The 18836-nt window shown below is 37.6% G+C and overlaps 1 protein-coding gene across 1 annotated transcript in view; it reads right to left on the reverse strand.

The window, feature by feature from the left end:
• Positions 1-18185, reverse strand: part of UCHL3 (ubiquitin C-terminal hydrolase L3) — a 55411-nt gene extending 37226 nt beyond the window's left edge. The window contains exons 1-3 of the mRNA XM_004371416.3: positions 18060-18185; positions 17938-17949; positions 2181-2309 (exon numbers count right to left, since the gene is read on the reverse strand). Coding sequence (XP_004371473.1) covers positions 2181-2309; positions 17938-17949; positions 18060-18101 — 183 coding nt within the window. The 5' untranslated portion in view covers positions 18102-18185. The remainder of the gene's footprint in view (positions 1-2180; positions 2310-17937; positions 17950-18059) is intronic.
• Positions 18186-18836: the final 651 nt, after the last annotated feature.

The following is an 18836-nucleotide window of genomic DNA, read 5'->3' on the forward strand; positions in this document are numbered from 1 at the left end:
GATCCCCAGGTCTTTCTCCTGCAAAGCTGCTGCGTAGGTTCGAACTGCCAACCTTTTGGTTAGTACCAAGTACTTAATTAACCAATTTGTGCCACCAGGGCTCCTTAGAGAATATATATAATGGCATGTAAATATATACATACATACCCCAAAATACCCAAAACCAAACCCATTGCTGTCAAGTTGATTCTGCCTCATAGCGACCCTACAGGACAGAGCAGAACTGCCCCATAGGGTTTCCAAGGAGTGGCTTGTGGAGTTGAACTACTGACTTTCTGGTTAACAGCAGAGCTCTTAATCACTGTGCCACCAGGGCTCCAACATACATACTTGTGTGTATGTGTGTGTGTGTGTATACACGTATACACACACACATATACATATATGTATATACACACATATATATACACATACATATATATATATATATACATACACACACACATGCTTATAGAAATACTTATAGAATTGTGTTCATCCTAGCAATTAGGCACAATGAACTTCCTCAGCACGGACGATCCACTGAATGAAGAAGCCCTACTGATAAAGATAACATGCTTTTATAATACTAATGATCCACTAAATGAAGGAAATCAAATACAATTTATTCTTTTAAAAAAATAGTAGGTCATAAAAATCAATGGTTGGGGAAATCTCCAATTCAGACCATAAACTCATATTTGTATCACCCCAGCTAAGAAAACCTAAGCTTTAAGCAGCTGATTTTTTCAGTTTTTATTGCTTCCTATAATTGTGGTCCTGTGATAGTTATCATAAGAGCTTGCTTACTAGCCAAAAGGTTCACAGTTCAAACCCACCCAGAGGTGTCTCGGAAGAAGGGCCTGGTGATCTGCTTCCAAAAGGTCACAGCCTTGAAAATCCTATGCAGCGCAGTTCTACTCTGCAACGCATGGGGTTGCTTTGAGTTGGAACTGACTCGATGACAATGCATTTGGTTTTTGGTTTGGGATAGTTATCTTTTGGCTTATTTTAGCAATAAAAATGGTGAAAATAATACTGGAAGGGTGACTTAAGTTTTCGTCCCAATTGTTATACAAATTAGCTATCTAACTTCAGAAAAATCATGACTTCACCAATAAAATTAGGAGTTTGGTCTAATACTGGATAATCACTAAGTAATTTCCAACTCAAAAATTCTATGAATATTACACACAGAAAATATGAATACTACTTCTTTTATTAAATAATTTGTTTTTGTTGAACCCTTAAGTAGAGAAGGTTTGCAATGTTTATTTTATCTTAAACTGAGGCTAATTAGTTCTTGCACAAAGAAAATGACACAGGAATTTCTAGCACGGAGCTAAGCCTATTTCTTAATTTCTGTGAGATTTGGTTCCATTAATTCCTAAAGAATAGGATGGCCTGAGCATGTATATGCCAAGTCATCAATACCTAATTTCTCCCATATTTTCCCAAATGTTTACTTCTTCGTTTTTTTACAACTACTGAGTTCATACTATTGTTACTAAGTTTAAAAACAAAAATCAGAAGAATATAAACTCAGAAGACGTTTTAAAATACACTTAAAAGTTTTGGCTTTACTATATATAACTATATGACATCATTCTAGAAGAAAGGACTGAAACATAAGGAATTTTGAATTTAAACAGAGAACCAAGAATATCCATAATCCTTAACACATCGTAAATCTGTCAATTAAGCTGTATTTAAGCCTAGTGATTCCTACCCAAATCAAATTATTCTGAAAATAATGTAATCCATGCCATCAGCTTCCCCTACCTCCATAAAGTAAGCTAAGGAGGAGATTTTTTATAAATTGAAAAATTTTGGATATTCTTTATTCTTATATTTTCTAAGATACATTTAAGATTGTTCTAGTCCTTAACATTTCCAAATTATATACTTCAAAATGTGTTAAATGTCACATTAAAACAAAACTGAGGCAAATTAACTCTATTTAAAAAAAAAAACAAAACCCAAATTTAAAAGACTAACCCAGGGCTTTAATGTCAATCTATAAATCAGAATCCAAGTATTATCTCTTTTAACTAAAATTTGAAGATGTCCCCACTGTTTAGATTGCTTGATTTTATGCAAGAAGGAGAGCATCTGTTCTAAAACAAGAATGTATTTTTAATTCAACATTAAAAAAGAACTTTGTATTTACCAGAAACTTTTATCTCTTACTTGACAATTACCTTTTCTGTAATAGGGAAGAGAAGCAACACTGCACAGACTGGTCTTGGTACCATGCTAAGGAGCTCAGGATCCATTCCATATACATCAACAAATTGCCAGTTAGGTTGTAGACCTAACTGTCTGAGAAACTGGTAAAAGAAACAAATGAAAAACAGTAGAGTGTTAATGGATAAAAGTAAAACCAGTATGGTGTCAGCAGGGAAATAATAAACAAGTATGTACTATGCATCTAACACATAAAAAGCAAAACAAGGTACAGATGTTACTGATGTTAAATAAGAATGAAATAAAGCAGGTTTTCCATGAATAAGGTAAAAACATACAGTAATTTATTTATATAAATTGAAAAACAGTTAAAATTCATAATATATTAAGCAGAATCCCCTTTTTCAAAATCTATTATTTTGGGACTGACTCTAATAAACCAGGGCTTCACGAAATACATACAAGTTGGCTTGGTTATATGTTAAGCTCATTCCCAGCACTTGAATTTTAAGGAAATGCATCTAAATTCTACTAAATGGGGGATTATTTTAGTAGATCAACAAAGTTTATCCTACTTGCCAAAAGGATGTCTGGGGTTTACAGATAAGTAGATAGTTAAATATCAAGAATTCTATCAATGAGCAAAGCGTGATATAAAGCCAAAAAAGTCCAAGTGACTTACGTAAATGCTAAAAAATGCTTGATAATAGGAAGAAGCTTCTTGACCTTTAGCACAAAATATAACCCACTCAACTTCTTTGCCTCTCTTATATCTGACCAAACAACTTCAACAAAGGTTACTGGGTTTGAAAGTCTCAAGATTTTCACACACAAGTAAAATTTTGCTGAATATCATTCAAAAGTAGTTGCAGTAGTACATCAACAGGGAACTGCCAGAAACTCAAGCTGGATTCAGAAGAGGACATGGAATGAGGGATATCATTGCTGATGTCAGATGGATCTTGGCTGAAAGCAGAGAATACCAGAATGATATTTACCTGTGTTTTACTGACTATGCAAAGGCATTTGACTGTGTGGATCATAACAAATTATGGATAACACTGCAAAGAATGGGAATTCCAGAACGCTTAACTGTGCTCATGTGGAACCTGTACATAAACCAAGAGGCAGTTGTTTGAACAGAACAAGGGGATACTCTGTGGTTTAAACTCAGGAAAGGTATGCGTCAGGGTTGTATTATTTCACCACATTTAATTCAATCTATATGCTGAGCAAATAATCCAAGAAGCTGGACTATATGAAGAAGAATGAAGCATCAGGATCAGAGGAAGACTTATTCATTAATAACCTGTGATATGCAGATGACACAACCTTGCTGACAGAAAGCAAAGTGGACTTGAAGCACTTGTTGATGAAGATCAAAGACTACAGCCTTCAGTATGGATTTACACCTCAACATAAAGAAAACAAAAATCTTCACAAATGGACCAATAAGCAACATCACGATAAATGGAGATGATGTTGAAATTGTCAAGGATTTCCTTTTACTTGGATCAACAATCAACACCCATAAAAGTAGCACTCAAGAAATCAAATGAGGCAAGGCCAAGATGGCAGAGTAGTCAGATGCTTCTGATGGTCCCTCTTACAACAAAGACCCAAAAAAACAAGTGAATCAATTATCTCTGACAATCTAGGAGCCCTGAACATCAAAGGCAAAGTTGAGGAATCAGACTGAATGGCAGGGGGAGGGAGAGACGGTTTGGAAGCAGCAAGGAGTTGCCAGACCTGAACCAGCAAGAGCCTAAGCCCATCAGGCCTGATCAGCTCGTGGTGTGTGGTGAGGCAGGCAAGCAGTGGTGCTCAGGAGGCTTTTTCCACATCAGGAGAGACCCAGCAACAAAGAGTCTACTTGGCCATCCAGAACCAGTGAGAAGCAGCCCTCGATCAGCAAAAGATTAAGTACTTGAGTCTGGCCTACCACGTGGATCAAAAACACCCCCCTTAGGGAAAAACCTCTGTCCCATTTACCTCCCTGCTCCCTGCTCTGCATTGGGTCCGGGACTGGCTTCAGCAATTGCTGAGTCCCCTGGGCCAGAAGTAGGACCCGTCACGTGCCCTGAGCCATTCTCCTGGCCTTGGAGAGTGAACAAATTAACAAACAGGGGAAAAAAATAATCTGCCGGCTCCCCTAAACCAGGAATTCAGGGTAGGCACAGCTCCTTTGCCTAGACATAGGCATAAGGGATCCACGGACTTTGAGTGCCTTTCCCCCTGCAGAGACTTGTATGGGCCCATTTCAACAGCATAGGCCCTCATTACCGCAGTACAACAGGGTATATACCTGAAGTCTAACTTCAACTGTTTCAGCTGTGAAGTGGCAGGTTTGTGACATTCAACACTGCTCTGCCCATTAAGCAGGGTCTTCATCTACCCACATCAGGGGCCTGAGCACTGGTGGCTCCACCCACCGCCACCTAGCCCCCTGCGACAGGGGCCCAAGAATAAGAGATGTCCCCCAGTCCTCACAGCCAACAGCACTGGGTGCTCATAGTCTAGCTGCAAAACCCACCCATCTACAAGAAATCAAATGACGTATTGCATTGGGCAAATCTGCTGCAAAAGACCTCTTTACAGTGTTGAAAAGCAAAGATACCACTTTGAGGACTAAAGGGTGCCTAACCCAAGCCATAGTACTTTCAATCACTTCATATGCATGCAAAAGCTGGACAATGAATAAGACCAAAGAGTAAATGCCTTTGAATTATGGCTTTGGTGAAGAATGTTAAATATACCATGGACTGCCAGAAGAAGGAACAAATCTATCTTGGAAGAAGTACAGTCAAAATGCTCCTTAGAAGTCAGGACGGCGAGACTTCGTCTCATGTACTTTGGACATGTTATCAGAAGGGACCAGTCCCTGGAGAAGGACATCATTCTTAGTAAAGTAGAGGGTCAACGAAAAAGAGGAAGACCCTCAATGAGAAGGACTGACACAGTGGCTGCAACAATGGGCTCAAACATAGCAACAATTGTGTGGATGGCACAGGACGAGGAAGTGTTTCATTCTGTTGTACACAGGGTCACTACAAGTCGGAACTTACTCGACGGCACCTAACAACAACAAATGATTTCATAAGACAATGAAATGTCAGACCTCAATATATCACAGAAGAGAAAAAGATAAAAATAAAATAAGAATGCCAATTTTGCAATAAATTCTTAATAAATGTCTGCATTAAATAAAGCTGATGACAAAAAAGTGTATCATCACAACACAGATTTTATATTAAAATATTTTATATTAAATATGCGTCATTGTATCTCACTTCAAGAATATATCATAGTATCTATTGGTCTTACATTAGCTGAAATTTAAAAATAAATAAAGGTACCTTGGGTATTTCCCCCTGAGGAATGATCACATGTACTTAAATCATTAAATGAGGTCTTACAAAACCAATGGAAACCATGCCATGTAATATAAATAGCGTTATTCATCTCACACACAGCTGTGTTTTGTAAGACAAGACCTTCCTGTTTAGAGGACTACTCTCTATATCCCTCCATTTCTCTGGCTGTAGAAGAGAACCTACTTAGTAAAAAAATCATTGATCAAAATAAGGTCTCTAGATACTTTTAATGAGAAATTTACTGAATTAGAAACCCTCTCTTGGCACAATGTGCTCAACATCTATTAGTTTCATTCCTGCATCAAGTTACATGCCCTGTTAACAGTCTGGGGATGTGAAGATCAATGGAATCCTCTACATTACATCTATTCTTCACTGATTTCTATTCATGACTGAAGATTTTAATAAAGTTTGCTAAAGCCCTCCACACGACTTCCCTCTCCCCTCTCTACTTCCTCCAAAATTCCCTTCTCAATATCCAATTCTACCTAAAAATCAAAAGGGATTAAAACTGACCACAAAGTCAAGAGAAGGAACTATGTCTTATTCACCTTTTTAATTGCCTAGCACTGTATGGGCCCTGGTGGCAAGGTGGTTAAGAGCTTGGCTGCTAACCAAAAGGTCAGCAGTTTGAATCTACCAGCTGCTCCTTAAAAACGCTATTGGGCAGTTCTACTCTGTCCTATAGGGTCTCTCTGAGTCAGAATCAACTTGACAGCAACGAGTTTGGTTTTTTTTTAATGGGTACCTGGACAGTTCACAAAGATGCTCAAATAATGTTTGTTAAACTGAACTAAATATTACATCTCTATTTTAGATAATCTAGCCATCCATCTGCACATGTCAGTTAAACCTACATTTATAGTAAATATTTAATATATTTGGTTTTTAAGTATTTTATTGTTGTTGAAAATATACACAACAGAACATACACCAATTCAACAATTTCTGCATGTACAATTCACTGACATTGATTACATTCTTCAAGTTGCAACCATTTTCACTCTCTTTTACATAGATTTGTTTTTATTTGTGCCAAGTTAAAGAAGTCATAAGATACATCCGGCCCCTAATCTAAAGACTGGCATTCATTTAATCAACTGTGAATACTAACTACATTGAACTGACAACCCTACAAGGCATACCCTCAAGGATAAGCATCATTAACCCTGGCCCTCTCCAAAAAAAGAAGAAACCCACTGCCACCGAGTCGATTCCAACTCACAGCGACCCTATAGGACAGAGTAGAACTGCTCCATAGGGTTTCTGAGGCTGTAAATCTTTACGGAAGCAAACTGTCACATCTTTCTCCCGTGGAGTGGATGCTGAGTTCAAACTGCCGGCCTTTCGGTTAGCAGCTGAGTGCTTTAACCACTGCGCAACCAGGGCTCCTTATAAACCCTGGTAAGAAGATTTAAATCTATTATTTAATTTTACGTACCCCCGAAAGTCATACTGCATAAAGGTATAAAGTTATAAAATAAGATAGTACTCAGAGTAATTTTACATCTGTGCTGCAAACTAATGGCAACAGTTAAAACATTTTAGCGAAAATAATCTGAACAAAATTGGCAAGTTACTGTGATGGAAAGTTCCTCCATTGTCAATTTGTTCTATGTCAGCCAAAGCTAACAAGTATAAAAAGTACCAAGATCCAAAGGCATCAACTGTAGTGAGAATGATTAACATCAAACCAAGGGCACCGAATGAATGATTAAATAGCAAAGGTTTTAACCAGAACTATACTTTTTTGTTAACTTTTTACTCATATCACCAATTGAATGAAATAAAGAAGTTCAATTCTATTAATATCTATTAGTACATCCTCTGTCTCCAATTGCTGAGAGTCAGAACCACACTAGAAGTCATCATATAAATAAAAAGAATAAAAGCAGCTGTGGATAGTAACTACCTCCAGGAAGTAGGGAAAGGACAAGGAAGAGGGACTTCAACTTTTACCTCTGACTTCTTAAAAATCAGAAGGTGTCCTACTTTTATAATTTTTTAACTGTGTTTAAAACGGTCATAAGCAAATAGACAAAGATTGGAAAAAAATTCTCAAAATGTTAATAGCAGTTAGCTTGGGTAATGTGAACTCAACTTTTTATTTTGTAATATTTTTTAAATATGTTATTTTTATAATAGCTATATGCAGTTTGTAAGTTATAGATTTATAAAACTGATATACATATTATTTTATTTAAATTTACAAAACTGGGAGAAACTCCAAAATGACAGCTTTAAAACTACATAAAAAAAAACAAACTGCAGACTACTCACAAAGAAAATTATTCTGTATATGCATTTGCAATGCCATCTTTACACACTTAACTTACACACTTAATTTTAATTTTGTTTGCATCAAGCAGAATAAAGGGTTTTATAACCTTCTAATTCTAGTCTTCTAGTTTAAACACTAGGTAATAAAGTAACAAAAAATGCTGACTGATTAGTTTACTAAATTTTTCACAATGCCTCTAAAATTTTGGACAATCAAGAAAAATAATAAGTAAATTCAAATATGTGGCCATAAAAGATCCTTGGTCAACTTATCCTTTTTATTGTTTGGTCCAATGATAAATTTTCCAATGAAGACTATTTAAAATTACATACATTTTTTGAGACTACTGTATGTCAGAAAACATGGTAGAAAGTTTAACATACTTCACCTTAATTAATCCTTAGGGCATCTAGCAAGCTACCAGTAAAACCAGTTGTCATTGAGTTGATTCTGGCTCCTGCTTTCCTTTCTCCCAATGAGAAAAAAAAAAAAAAAAAAAACTCAGTCTGGGAGGCTGAGGATTTTCTAAGGTCACATCACATAGAACTCACAGGCAGGGCTCTGGATCCTGTGCCACCTGTTTGCTTTTCCAGCCTCATCTCCCACCGCCTGCATTATCCTTTTTTGTACCTTGTTCTAACTTCAGCCACGATAAACTATTAGTTTCTCAAAGGGTCTATAACAACCTCTTTCCCTCCAGATTTTCGCACACAAACTAGGCTCTATTTGAAAAACTGTTAGCCTCTGCCCCTAACTCATAGTGAATTCCTTCTCATTCTTTAGGTGACAGTCAAAACAATCTGAGCTTATAAATAAAGGAAATAGAAAAATAAAATTCACTTTCTTTTGAAATGTGTTCTCTCTCACTTTTACTGGTCTGCTCAGGGAAGCCATAGATTTTTCCCTTGTTACTAATTTATTAATGATTTGAATTATAACAGAAATTATACTTATCTAGTAATTGCTTGATATTACTACTAGTAAAAGTATACTAGCAGCTATTTCTAGATGCAAAACGAGGAGAAAAACTAATAGTTAAAAAAAGAAAATGATAGTTCTTAAAAGCATGGAAACTAGCAAAATGAATTTTAATAGATTTAATCTTAAAAAAGTGCAATTATTAAGCACAGAACAGGAAAAAATTGACAATATTTTATGTATTAAAAAAAAGACAGGGTTTATGTCACTGCAGGCTCCATATGGACTAACCACACAATTGTCAACCAAGGTAATGCAATGCTAGTCGGCTATGAAAGAAGCACTGTCATTCAAGACAATGTAGCATTAGCCCACTGTACTCAAGACAGATTATTCAGCATGGAATATGGTATCAACTCTAAGAGTTGTATTTTATGAAGGACAATGACAAACAGAAGCAGGTCCAAAGGAAGGTGACCAGGAATAATAAGGTTTGAAAGATATCACAGCTGGAGATACTACGTATGGTCAGAGAGAACTTAAACTATGATCATTCCTGTCCACAGGTATTTTTAGTAACAGCATGAAAGAACAATTAGATTTACTCTATGTGGTTTCAATGCGAGGATGGCCGGACAATTGGAGGAAGTTACATGAAAGCAGATTTTGTTTCAATAGAAAGAGATATAATTCTTATTATATATGATACTCATTATTATAATTTAAAATTAAACCACATTACAAGATAGAATACTGTTCGTGAAATATCCAGGCATTCATGACCATGGACCATGAAAGTATTCATGACCATGTTAAAGATAACTTTGGGAAAGGATTTTCTGGAACAGGAAATCAGCTACATCAGATCTATTCATTCTTTTATTCAATAAATATTTGCTGATAGCCTCCTGTGGGCCACACACCATTCCTCGTACTGCAGGCATGTCCCTGCTCTCACAGAACTTATATTCTAGTGGTAGGATACACATAATAGACAAGTAAACACATAAATAAACCATATAATTTCACAGAGTGATAAATGTTATGAAGAAAATAAAACAAGACACAATGACAGTACAGACTTGGGGGGATCCTCTTGCTGAGTAGTCAAGGACTCACTGAGGAGGTGACTTTAAGCTGAGCCACAACTAACAAGAAAGCAGCAGCCATGAAACAATCCAGAGCAGAATAACTCAGGCAAAGGATGAACAAGTGCAAAGACATGGATGTAGGAACAGGTTTATCATTTAAGGACTGCAGCATAACATGAGTGGGATGGAGGTGGGAGAGGTCAGAGATGTGGGCAGTTCCCCCTTGTAAAGTTATGGTAAGAAGCCTGAATTTTACTCTAAGGACAAGTAATGGAAGGCCAGTAGAACGTTTTAAGCAGGGAAGACACAAGATGTGATTTGCATTTTTATAAGACCATTTTAGGTGTATATGGAACACAAATCTTAGGAAGGCAAAAGAAGATGCAGAAAAACTAGTTAGGAGGCTACTGCAGATGTCAAGCTTAAGGATGATGGTGGCTTAGGTTGTATAGTAGAAATGGAGAGAATCGCCAGATTTGGGATATATTTTGAAGGAAGAGTTAAGAAGGGTTGCAAATAAATTGGATCTGAGGAGTGAATGAAAAAGAAGAATATCAACAATAGCTAATATTCATGGAGTGTATGCTTTGTTCCAGATATCGTTCTACATACTTTACATGGAGTAATTTATGTAATCCTTACAACAATCTCATAAGATTAGGAGATATTAAGAAATTGAGGCACCAAGAGGTTAAGTAACTGCCCATGGTCTCAGAGCTTGCAGATGGCCAAGTAGAGTTTCAAACCCAAGAAATCAAATCAATATGCTATGGCTCCTTCAAAACAGCCTGATCAGGGAAAGACATTTCAATGACGTTAACTTGAGCATTAGATAGATTGTGATGTCCTTGGAAGACTAGGGAAGAAATGGGTTTGTGGGAGAAGTGGAAGGATGTAAATCCAGATTTCTGTTTTTTCCATGTTAATTTTGAGGTACTGTTACAGAATGAATTGTATCCCTACAAAGTATGTGTTGGAATCCTCAGCCCTATACCTGTGGATGTAATCCTGTTTAGAAATAGGGTTTCCTTTGTCATGTTAATGAGGTCATATCTGTGTAGAGTGTGTCCTAAACCTAATCACTTCTGAGTTATAAAAACAGCAGATTAGACACCAGAAGCAAGCACATACAGCAGAAGGCAGATGGCCATGTGAGGACTGCTATGGATTAAGGAAGGCAGGGGCTACAGACAAGGAAAGAATCTACAGTGGAGACCCTGATTTGGACTTTTAACCTCCAGAACTGTGAGAAAATAAATTTCTATTCTTTAATGTCACCCACTTGTGGTATTTCTATTACAGCAACACTAGGAAACTATGACAGATATCCAACCTGCTGGTTGAGTCAGAGCTTAGAGAAACCTAACTATGTGACTACTGATGGTATTTAAGCTATTGGGGGGAAAAAAAAAAAAACAAACCCATTGCCATCAACTCAATTCCAACTCATCGCAACCCTACAGAACAGAGTAGAACCGCCCTGTAGAGCTTCCAAGGAACAGCTGGTGGATTCTAATTGTCAACCTTTTGGTTAGCAGATGTAGCTCTTAACCACTATGCCACCAGGGTTTCCAATTTAAGCCCTGGTGGCTCGATGGTTAAACACTCGGCTGTTAACCACAAGGTCGGCAGTTAGAATCCACCAGCCACTCTGTGGGAGAAAAGATGTGGCAATCTGCTCCCGTAAAGATTTTAAAAAACTCCCTGCCATCGATTGATTCCGAGTCATTGCGACCCTGTAGGACAGAGTAGAACTGTCCCATAGAGTTTCCAAAGCTGTAATCTTTATGGAAGCAGACTGCCACATCTTTCTACCACGGACTGGTGGGTTCAAATCGCCAACCTTCTGGTTAACAGCGGAGTGCTTAACCACTGCACCGTGAGAGCTCCTTTAAGTTACTTTTTAGAGGACAATACATTTGGTTACAGTTCCACATATCTATAGTAAAGACAAAGCCACATAATGTTAAATCTAGCTCTAAGTAATCTAAGGTACAAAATTTTCATCAAATATTAAAATTATGATAATCTTATCTTACAAGTATATACCATATGAGATTACCTTTTAGAAATTAAATGTGCTGTTGAATATTTATTTCAGTAATCTTTTCTTTTTATGACTATCTGCAAATTGACACTTTTCTTTAATCAGTATGATTCACCAATAGTTCAAACTGACCTCTTTACTTTTTGTGTTACCATTTCAGTACAAAGGGATTTATGAGGCAGTGTTAAGCTTGACTTCATAAAAACAGTGGATACTTTAACCTTTCAGTGACAGTTTTTAAATCTGCAAACTCAAAAATCACATTATGTAGTTCACCACCTATAAAAAACATAGAGATTTTGGCATTTCAAGTCAGAATCTCTGTGCTTTTTAAATTAAGCTGCTTTTGAATCTTTGTGGTATTTAGTAGCCATTTGTATTTCCCTTATAATAATAAAAGACCATAGTTAAAATAACTTTTAAGATCAAAGGTCATAGGGGCTTGTCATGGATTGAATTATGTCCCCCAAAAATGTGTCAACTTGGTTAGGCCATGATTCTCAGTATTGTGTGGTTATCCTCCATTTTGTGATTGATATAACTTTCCTGTATGTCGTAAATCCTAATCTCTGCCTGTGGTTAATGAGGCAAGACTGGATTCTGTTGAAGAGGATTAGGGTGGAATGTAACACCCTTGTTCAGGTCACATTCCTGATCCAATGTAAAGGGAGTTTCTCTGGGGTATGGCCTGTACCACCTTTTATCTTACAAGAGATAAAAGGAAAGGGAAGTGAACAGAGAGTGGGGGACCTCATGCCACCAAGAAAGTACCAGGAGTAGAGTGCGTCCTTTGGACCCAGGGTTCCTGCACGGAGAAGCTCCTAGTCCAGGGGAAGACTGATGACAAGGACCCTCCTCCAGAGCCGACAGAGAAAGAAAGTCTTCCCCTGAGCTGATGCCCTGAATTTGGACTTCTAGCCTACTAGACTGTGAGAAAATAAATTTCTCCTTGTTAAAGCCATCCACGTGTGGTATTTGTTACAGCAGGGCTTATCAATACTTTTTTTTAAAATGCAGTATAAGCCAATTATTTTTTTCCTTCAGTATCTGGAATAGTAGAAATTATTTCTGGTCTCTCCTTAGCTCAACCAACACTACTTTTCATCCCATACATCACTGAATTTCACAGACATCCCTGAAGTGTTTGATTAAGTAAACAAGTGAATCACAGTGGAGTCTCAATCAGTTAGGAGGGTAGATTGATTTTGAAAAATCATCACACCAAATAGTAAAAGATCTTCAAGCAAAAAATAAAATAAAATAAACAACTAAAAAAAACCTAAGAACTAAAACCAAATGTTGTTGTCACTGATTCTATACTCGATCCTCATAAAGACTGAAAAAATCCGTTGCCATCAAGTCAATTCCAACTCACAGCAACCCTACAGGACAGAGTAGAACTGCCCCATAGAGTTTCCAAGGCTGTAATCTTTACGGAAGCACACTGCCACATATTTCTCCAGTGGAATGACTGGTCGGTTCGAACTGTCAACCTTTTGGTTAGCAGTCAAGCACTTAACCACTGCCGAGGAAACCCTAAGGGGCAGTTCTTACAAGGTCACTATGAGTTGGAATCTACTGGATGGTACACACCAACAAGAGACGACATCAGTAGGGAGAGAATGTAGATAGAAATGCAGATAGATCAAGCCCTGGGGAACTTCTTAGAAGTTGGAAGAGAAATAATCCAGCCAAGAAAAGATAGTGTTTCAAGAAGAATGGGGTGGGTTACTCTACCAAATGCTGGTGAGAGGTCAAGAAATATGGTAACAGAAGAGTTAACACTGGATTTGGCGAAGTGGTGATCATTAGTAAATGTGACAAGAGTCGTTACTGTGGATTGGTGGAGACAGAAGTAAGCTAGGAGTGAATACAGAAGAGAATGGGAGATGAGGAAGCAGCGACAGCAGCTATGGAACAATTCTTAGTAGAAAGTTTACGAAGAAAGAAAGAAGAGATGAGGCAGTAGCTAGAGGAAGACAGGGTAATCAGGGTATTTTCTTAAGATTGGAGCCACTAACCAGAGAATTTTTGTATAATAATCTAACAGATGACCTAATTCTTTTTTTAACTCGAAGCATCTAGACTAAATAGCACAGTTCTGTTACAGTAAATTTATTTTCCATTGGACATTATGCATTATACAAAAAATATTTTGCCTCCTAAATAAAATCATAAATAGGACTATTCCTAGGGGGTTTCTATATAAAAAATCATTAGTTTTAAAACCAAACAATATTTAAAATGTATATAATATTGCTGTGCTGTACTCAAATCATCAAAAAAAAAAATCAAGATGAAGATCTAGCATGGTCATAAAATGCTACAATTGCCCATATAAAAGACTGTATTTTTTAGGAAAGTTATAATTCTTGATGCTTAATTAATTGTAACTTTCCATCAACTTCAAGCTGGTTTTACCCTTCCAAATACGTATGTAAATGAGGTGAGCTTAGAATTTTCTATAATTTTTTCTATTACTTACCAAATTTTATTCTAGATATATTCTACCTGTAGCATGACAAAATATCCTTAGGAGAGGTTGACAGCATATTAACCAGCAAGAGAAAGCACTGCTACCACATTTACTAAGACATGTAGTTACTAGTTAATATTTCTAACAATTAATAACGATCTGCATATAGTAGACATAAGTTGTACAACACTAGGCATCATTACAGCATAAAACAGAATATGCTCAAACTAAGAGATAATAGAGTGAAGTCAAGATCAAATAAAAGGCCTACAATCCCATCAAGGTGAGGAAAAGAAGGTGGGGATGGATATTGCTCTTGGGATTTACCTGTGGCTTAATTTATTAATTCTCCAAATTTTAAGTCAATTAATTAAATTTCTATTCATTTTCTATTCTCAATACTGCCACCAACACAGAAAATTAACCACAAAAATGTTAAAACTAACTACTTCTTAGATACTTGCCCATCCTCCTGAATTAAAAGCGTATTATTTCTTTAATAAATAAAAATTTAAAACAAACTGAACCACCTCCAAAGCATGCCAAAGAGTATAAACAGATACTAAGTAACATCTTTTCTTTGTTGATGTCACCTAAGAAAGGCCTCCTGTCACCATACAACCTATTAATTTTTCCCTACTGTTCTCCATCACAGCACTCTGTTCGTTTTTTTTTTTTTTCATTGTGCTTATAAAACTGCTAATTATTTGCTTACTTATTTATGGTCTGTCTTCCCCGCTGGACTGAAAAGCAGAAAATCATGCATGTTTTAATCACCACTGTATAACTGGCTCCTGCTCAGACACTTGGTATTATATATGGTGCCCCCAAAATATTATTTAATTTATGTGAATGAGTGAATGTGTTTAATAGTCTACCAAGACCACCTAGGAAAAAGGTCTTGTGGCAGAATTACAGAAAATAACTTTCCAGTTATACAAGCTTATATCATATTAAAATAATATCATCTAAAAATAGCTTTGTTCTTTAATCTGTTCATATGGTGAATTATTTTGATTTATTTTTGATGGAGAATAGTCTTGTAATACCAGGATAAAAACTGCTGTTCCTCATGATATATTATCCCTTCTATATATTGCTGGATTCTATTTGCTAATATTTTGTTGAGGGTATTTATATCCATGTTCATGAGGGATATTGGTCTGCAATTTTTCTTATAATGTCCTCAACGGGTTTTGGTATCAGGGTAGTGCTGGACTCATGAGTTGGGAAATGTTCCCTTATCTTATGCTTACCTTCTTATGCTTACACATTTACCTTATCTATATCGTTATGAGTCAGAACCAACTCAATAGCACCTAACAACAACACAAATATATGTAGAATTGGTATTATTTCTTCCTTAAATGATCATCTCAACAGATGCAGAAAAAGTATTTGAGAAAATTCAACACTGATTCATGATAAAGTCTCAGTAAACTAGGAAAAGAAGGGAACTTCCTTACCCTGATAAAATGCATATACAAAAAACCTACAGCTATCACCACACTTAACGTAAAAGATCAAATGTTTTCCCCTAATATTGGGAACAAGACACCACTCCTACTCATATTAGTACTGCAGGTTCTAACTCATTCAATAAGGCAAGAAAAAGAAATAAAAGGCATATAGATTGAAAGGAAGAAATAAAACTGCCTATGCATTAACAACAGGATTGTCTGTACAGAAAATCCCAAAGAACTTAACCCAAAAAAAGCCACTAGAACTAATAAATAAACGTAGCAAGATAGCAGAATACAAAGTTAATATACGAAAATCAATTGTATTTCTATATATGGCAATGGAAAATTAGAAAGTAAAAACTGAAAAAGTAGTATCATTTACAATAGCACCCAAATTCATTAAAAATTTAGGGACAGAATATGTGCAAGATCTACATGCTGAAACTACAAAATACTGACTAAAAAATCAAAGACTTAAGTAAATGGAGAGATGTACCATCTTCATGGGTTCCAAGAGTCAACATTGTTAAGATGCCAATTCTCTCCAAAGTTTATCAATATATTCAAACCATTTGCATCAAAATCACAGGAGGACTTTTTGTAAAAATCAACAAACCGATTCTAAATTCATATGGAAAGGCAAAGTAACTGGAATAGCCTAAACAATTTTGAACAAGAAAAACAATGTTGGAAGGTTCAGACTATTTAATTTGAAGACTTATTATAAAAATACAGTAATCAAAACAGTGTGGTACAGGCAAAAGAACTGACACATAGATCAATGGAACAGAAAGAAACCCCAGATATATGGTCACCTGATTTTTCACAGACATGAAAATAGTTTTATATTAGGTTTGAGGGAAATATGCTTATTTCCTACAGGTACTAAATCAGAAATTGTAAATACTGATGACTTCAGCCTGAAGTTTTCTCTGTTTTGATAAAGGGGACAAAATGTGTTAGAAAAAAAAAGAACAGCAAATTTCAAAGTGGGGAAAACAAAAGAAAATTAACATTGATAGGAAAGTACACCATGAGAATAATACAAAAAAATATATGTTGGATTTTAAGCTTTGTACATTTCTAAATTATTAAAGAGATAAGAGCTGGGGGAATAATAGTCATTTCAAAAGCATATAGTTAATCTGAATAATATGGTAAAGGGTTTGTTGCTAATATTAAGATAAAGTATTTCTATTTCTTTCCTTATGTAAGGAATTTGCTACAAGCTTTGAAAACCAGAATTAAGCTTTTAAATACACGACGAATTCCCTGGTGATGAGAAGGAAAATTATGGGGAGGGGGGAGTTTATCATATGATATACATACTAAGGGGGCAGCAAAAAGTAAACGAACTATGTAAAATGAAAAACAGGATAAGGCAAGACTCATCTGAACAAATCAAAAGTTGACACCTGGCAGCACTTTTGTTTCTTTAATGGAGTGGCTAGGCGATGTTCCCTCATTCCCCAAACCACAACCTCGAGGGAATGAACTCATGGGTTGTAGGTGGCAAAGAATGGCGTGGGTACTATTATACTGGACTTTCTATGGTATAGAAGCAACTAAATTTCCAGTTTTAAAAAACTAGGAGGGAAAGGGGGTGTGGCAGGGAAAAGAAGTGACTTGATGGGGCAAGAGAAGATGATTGGAAGATGATTTCATAGTGCAGGCGGTGGATGAAATTACAAGGACTGGGTGGGCGAGTTTACAAAGCTTGGAGTCAGGAAGTGTAGGAAAATTAGTCACTCAGAAGGTACAGGAGAAGGAAACTTATGGAATTTGCACTAGAAAAAGGCAAAACGAAGAGGGAAGAGAAATAGCAGCAGGAACGTTGAGAATGAATGTTCCTCAAGCCTCAGGCCCCGAGTCTCCAGGAAACGTGATGACCAGGGAATGGGGCCAGAGGAGGGGCTGAGGCAGTTGGGGGCATCTCCAGGAGTCAGGTGGGAAGGAGCCAGCTGTGAAAAGAGGCGAGCCTGCCTGGAGCAGAACAAGAGGGAATCTTTATGGAACGAAATCCCAGACCCCCAGGGAGCATGGAGATGGAAGCAGGCAGGGATGCTGGCTGAGTAGGTAGAAAAGACTCCGGGGTCCCGAGCGACAGACACCTCCACTCACCTGGTTTGTGACCTGAAAACGAAACAGAGAACACGCTTTAGAGACAAATACTCTGGACTAGCTGCAGCAGCAGCTCAGCTCCCTCCACCGCAGCCCCAGGCCCGAACCCTACCAGCGCTCACCTCGGGATTGGCCTCTAGTGGTAGCCAGCGCTGACCCTCCATGGCTGCTCTGCCCAGACCTTCTCCACCTCTGACAGCAGCCGCTGTCGCCACTGCCACCGCCGCTTCCGCCCCCACACGCCTTGACCCGGAACCGTCCAACCCACATCCCCAGGGGGCGTATCGAAGAACGAGGGCGAACTTGACAATCCTCTAGTGCCTTCCTTGCTCTCTGCCGAGCCACATTTCAAGTCTTATATTTTAAATTAACATGCAGTCGAGGAGGACAGAATAAAAGCCATCTCTCTATTCAGGAGGAAACAGAATCCGACTCATGGCCCGCCCCCCTCACGCTTGGACTCTCCTCATCCCAGCCCAGTATTTGCGCTCTACACATGCGCCAAGCGCTGGTCTGGAACCGCGTGCTCTGGCTCTCTCCCATTCCCACAGCGCCAGTCAGAGGCACTAGGGGGCGTGCTGTTGAGTCCTAGCCTGCGAGAGAGGAGCGGGGCCAGTCACTCAGAGGCACAAGGCCAAGCGGTGCCCTGGATTTGTGTCCTAAATGGCTGCAGAAGTGGTATGTTGGCCTTGTCTGATGTTGCCGAGTGAGGGAGTATTTCTCTATATCTACTAAGTTCAGTTTGACAAAAAGTGTTGAGTACCTGCTTTGAATCGGAGACTGTACGAAGTGTTGAAGACTCCGGGCTGAGCGCTCCGTGGAGTACAGGAGGTGCACAAGAGAACGGAGAATCCCAATAAAGTATGATACCACGGGGTAGTGGTAAACATGAGGTGTGA

Source organism: Trichechus manatus, unplaced genomic scaffold (assembly GCF_000243295.1).
Source record: "Trichechus manatus latirostris isolate Lorelei unplaced genomic scaffold, TriManLat1.0 scaffold00013, whole genome shotgun sequence".
NCBI lineage: Eukaryota > Metazoa > Chordata > Mammalia > Sirenia > Trichechidae > Trichechus > Trichechus manatus.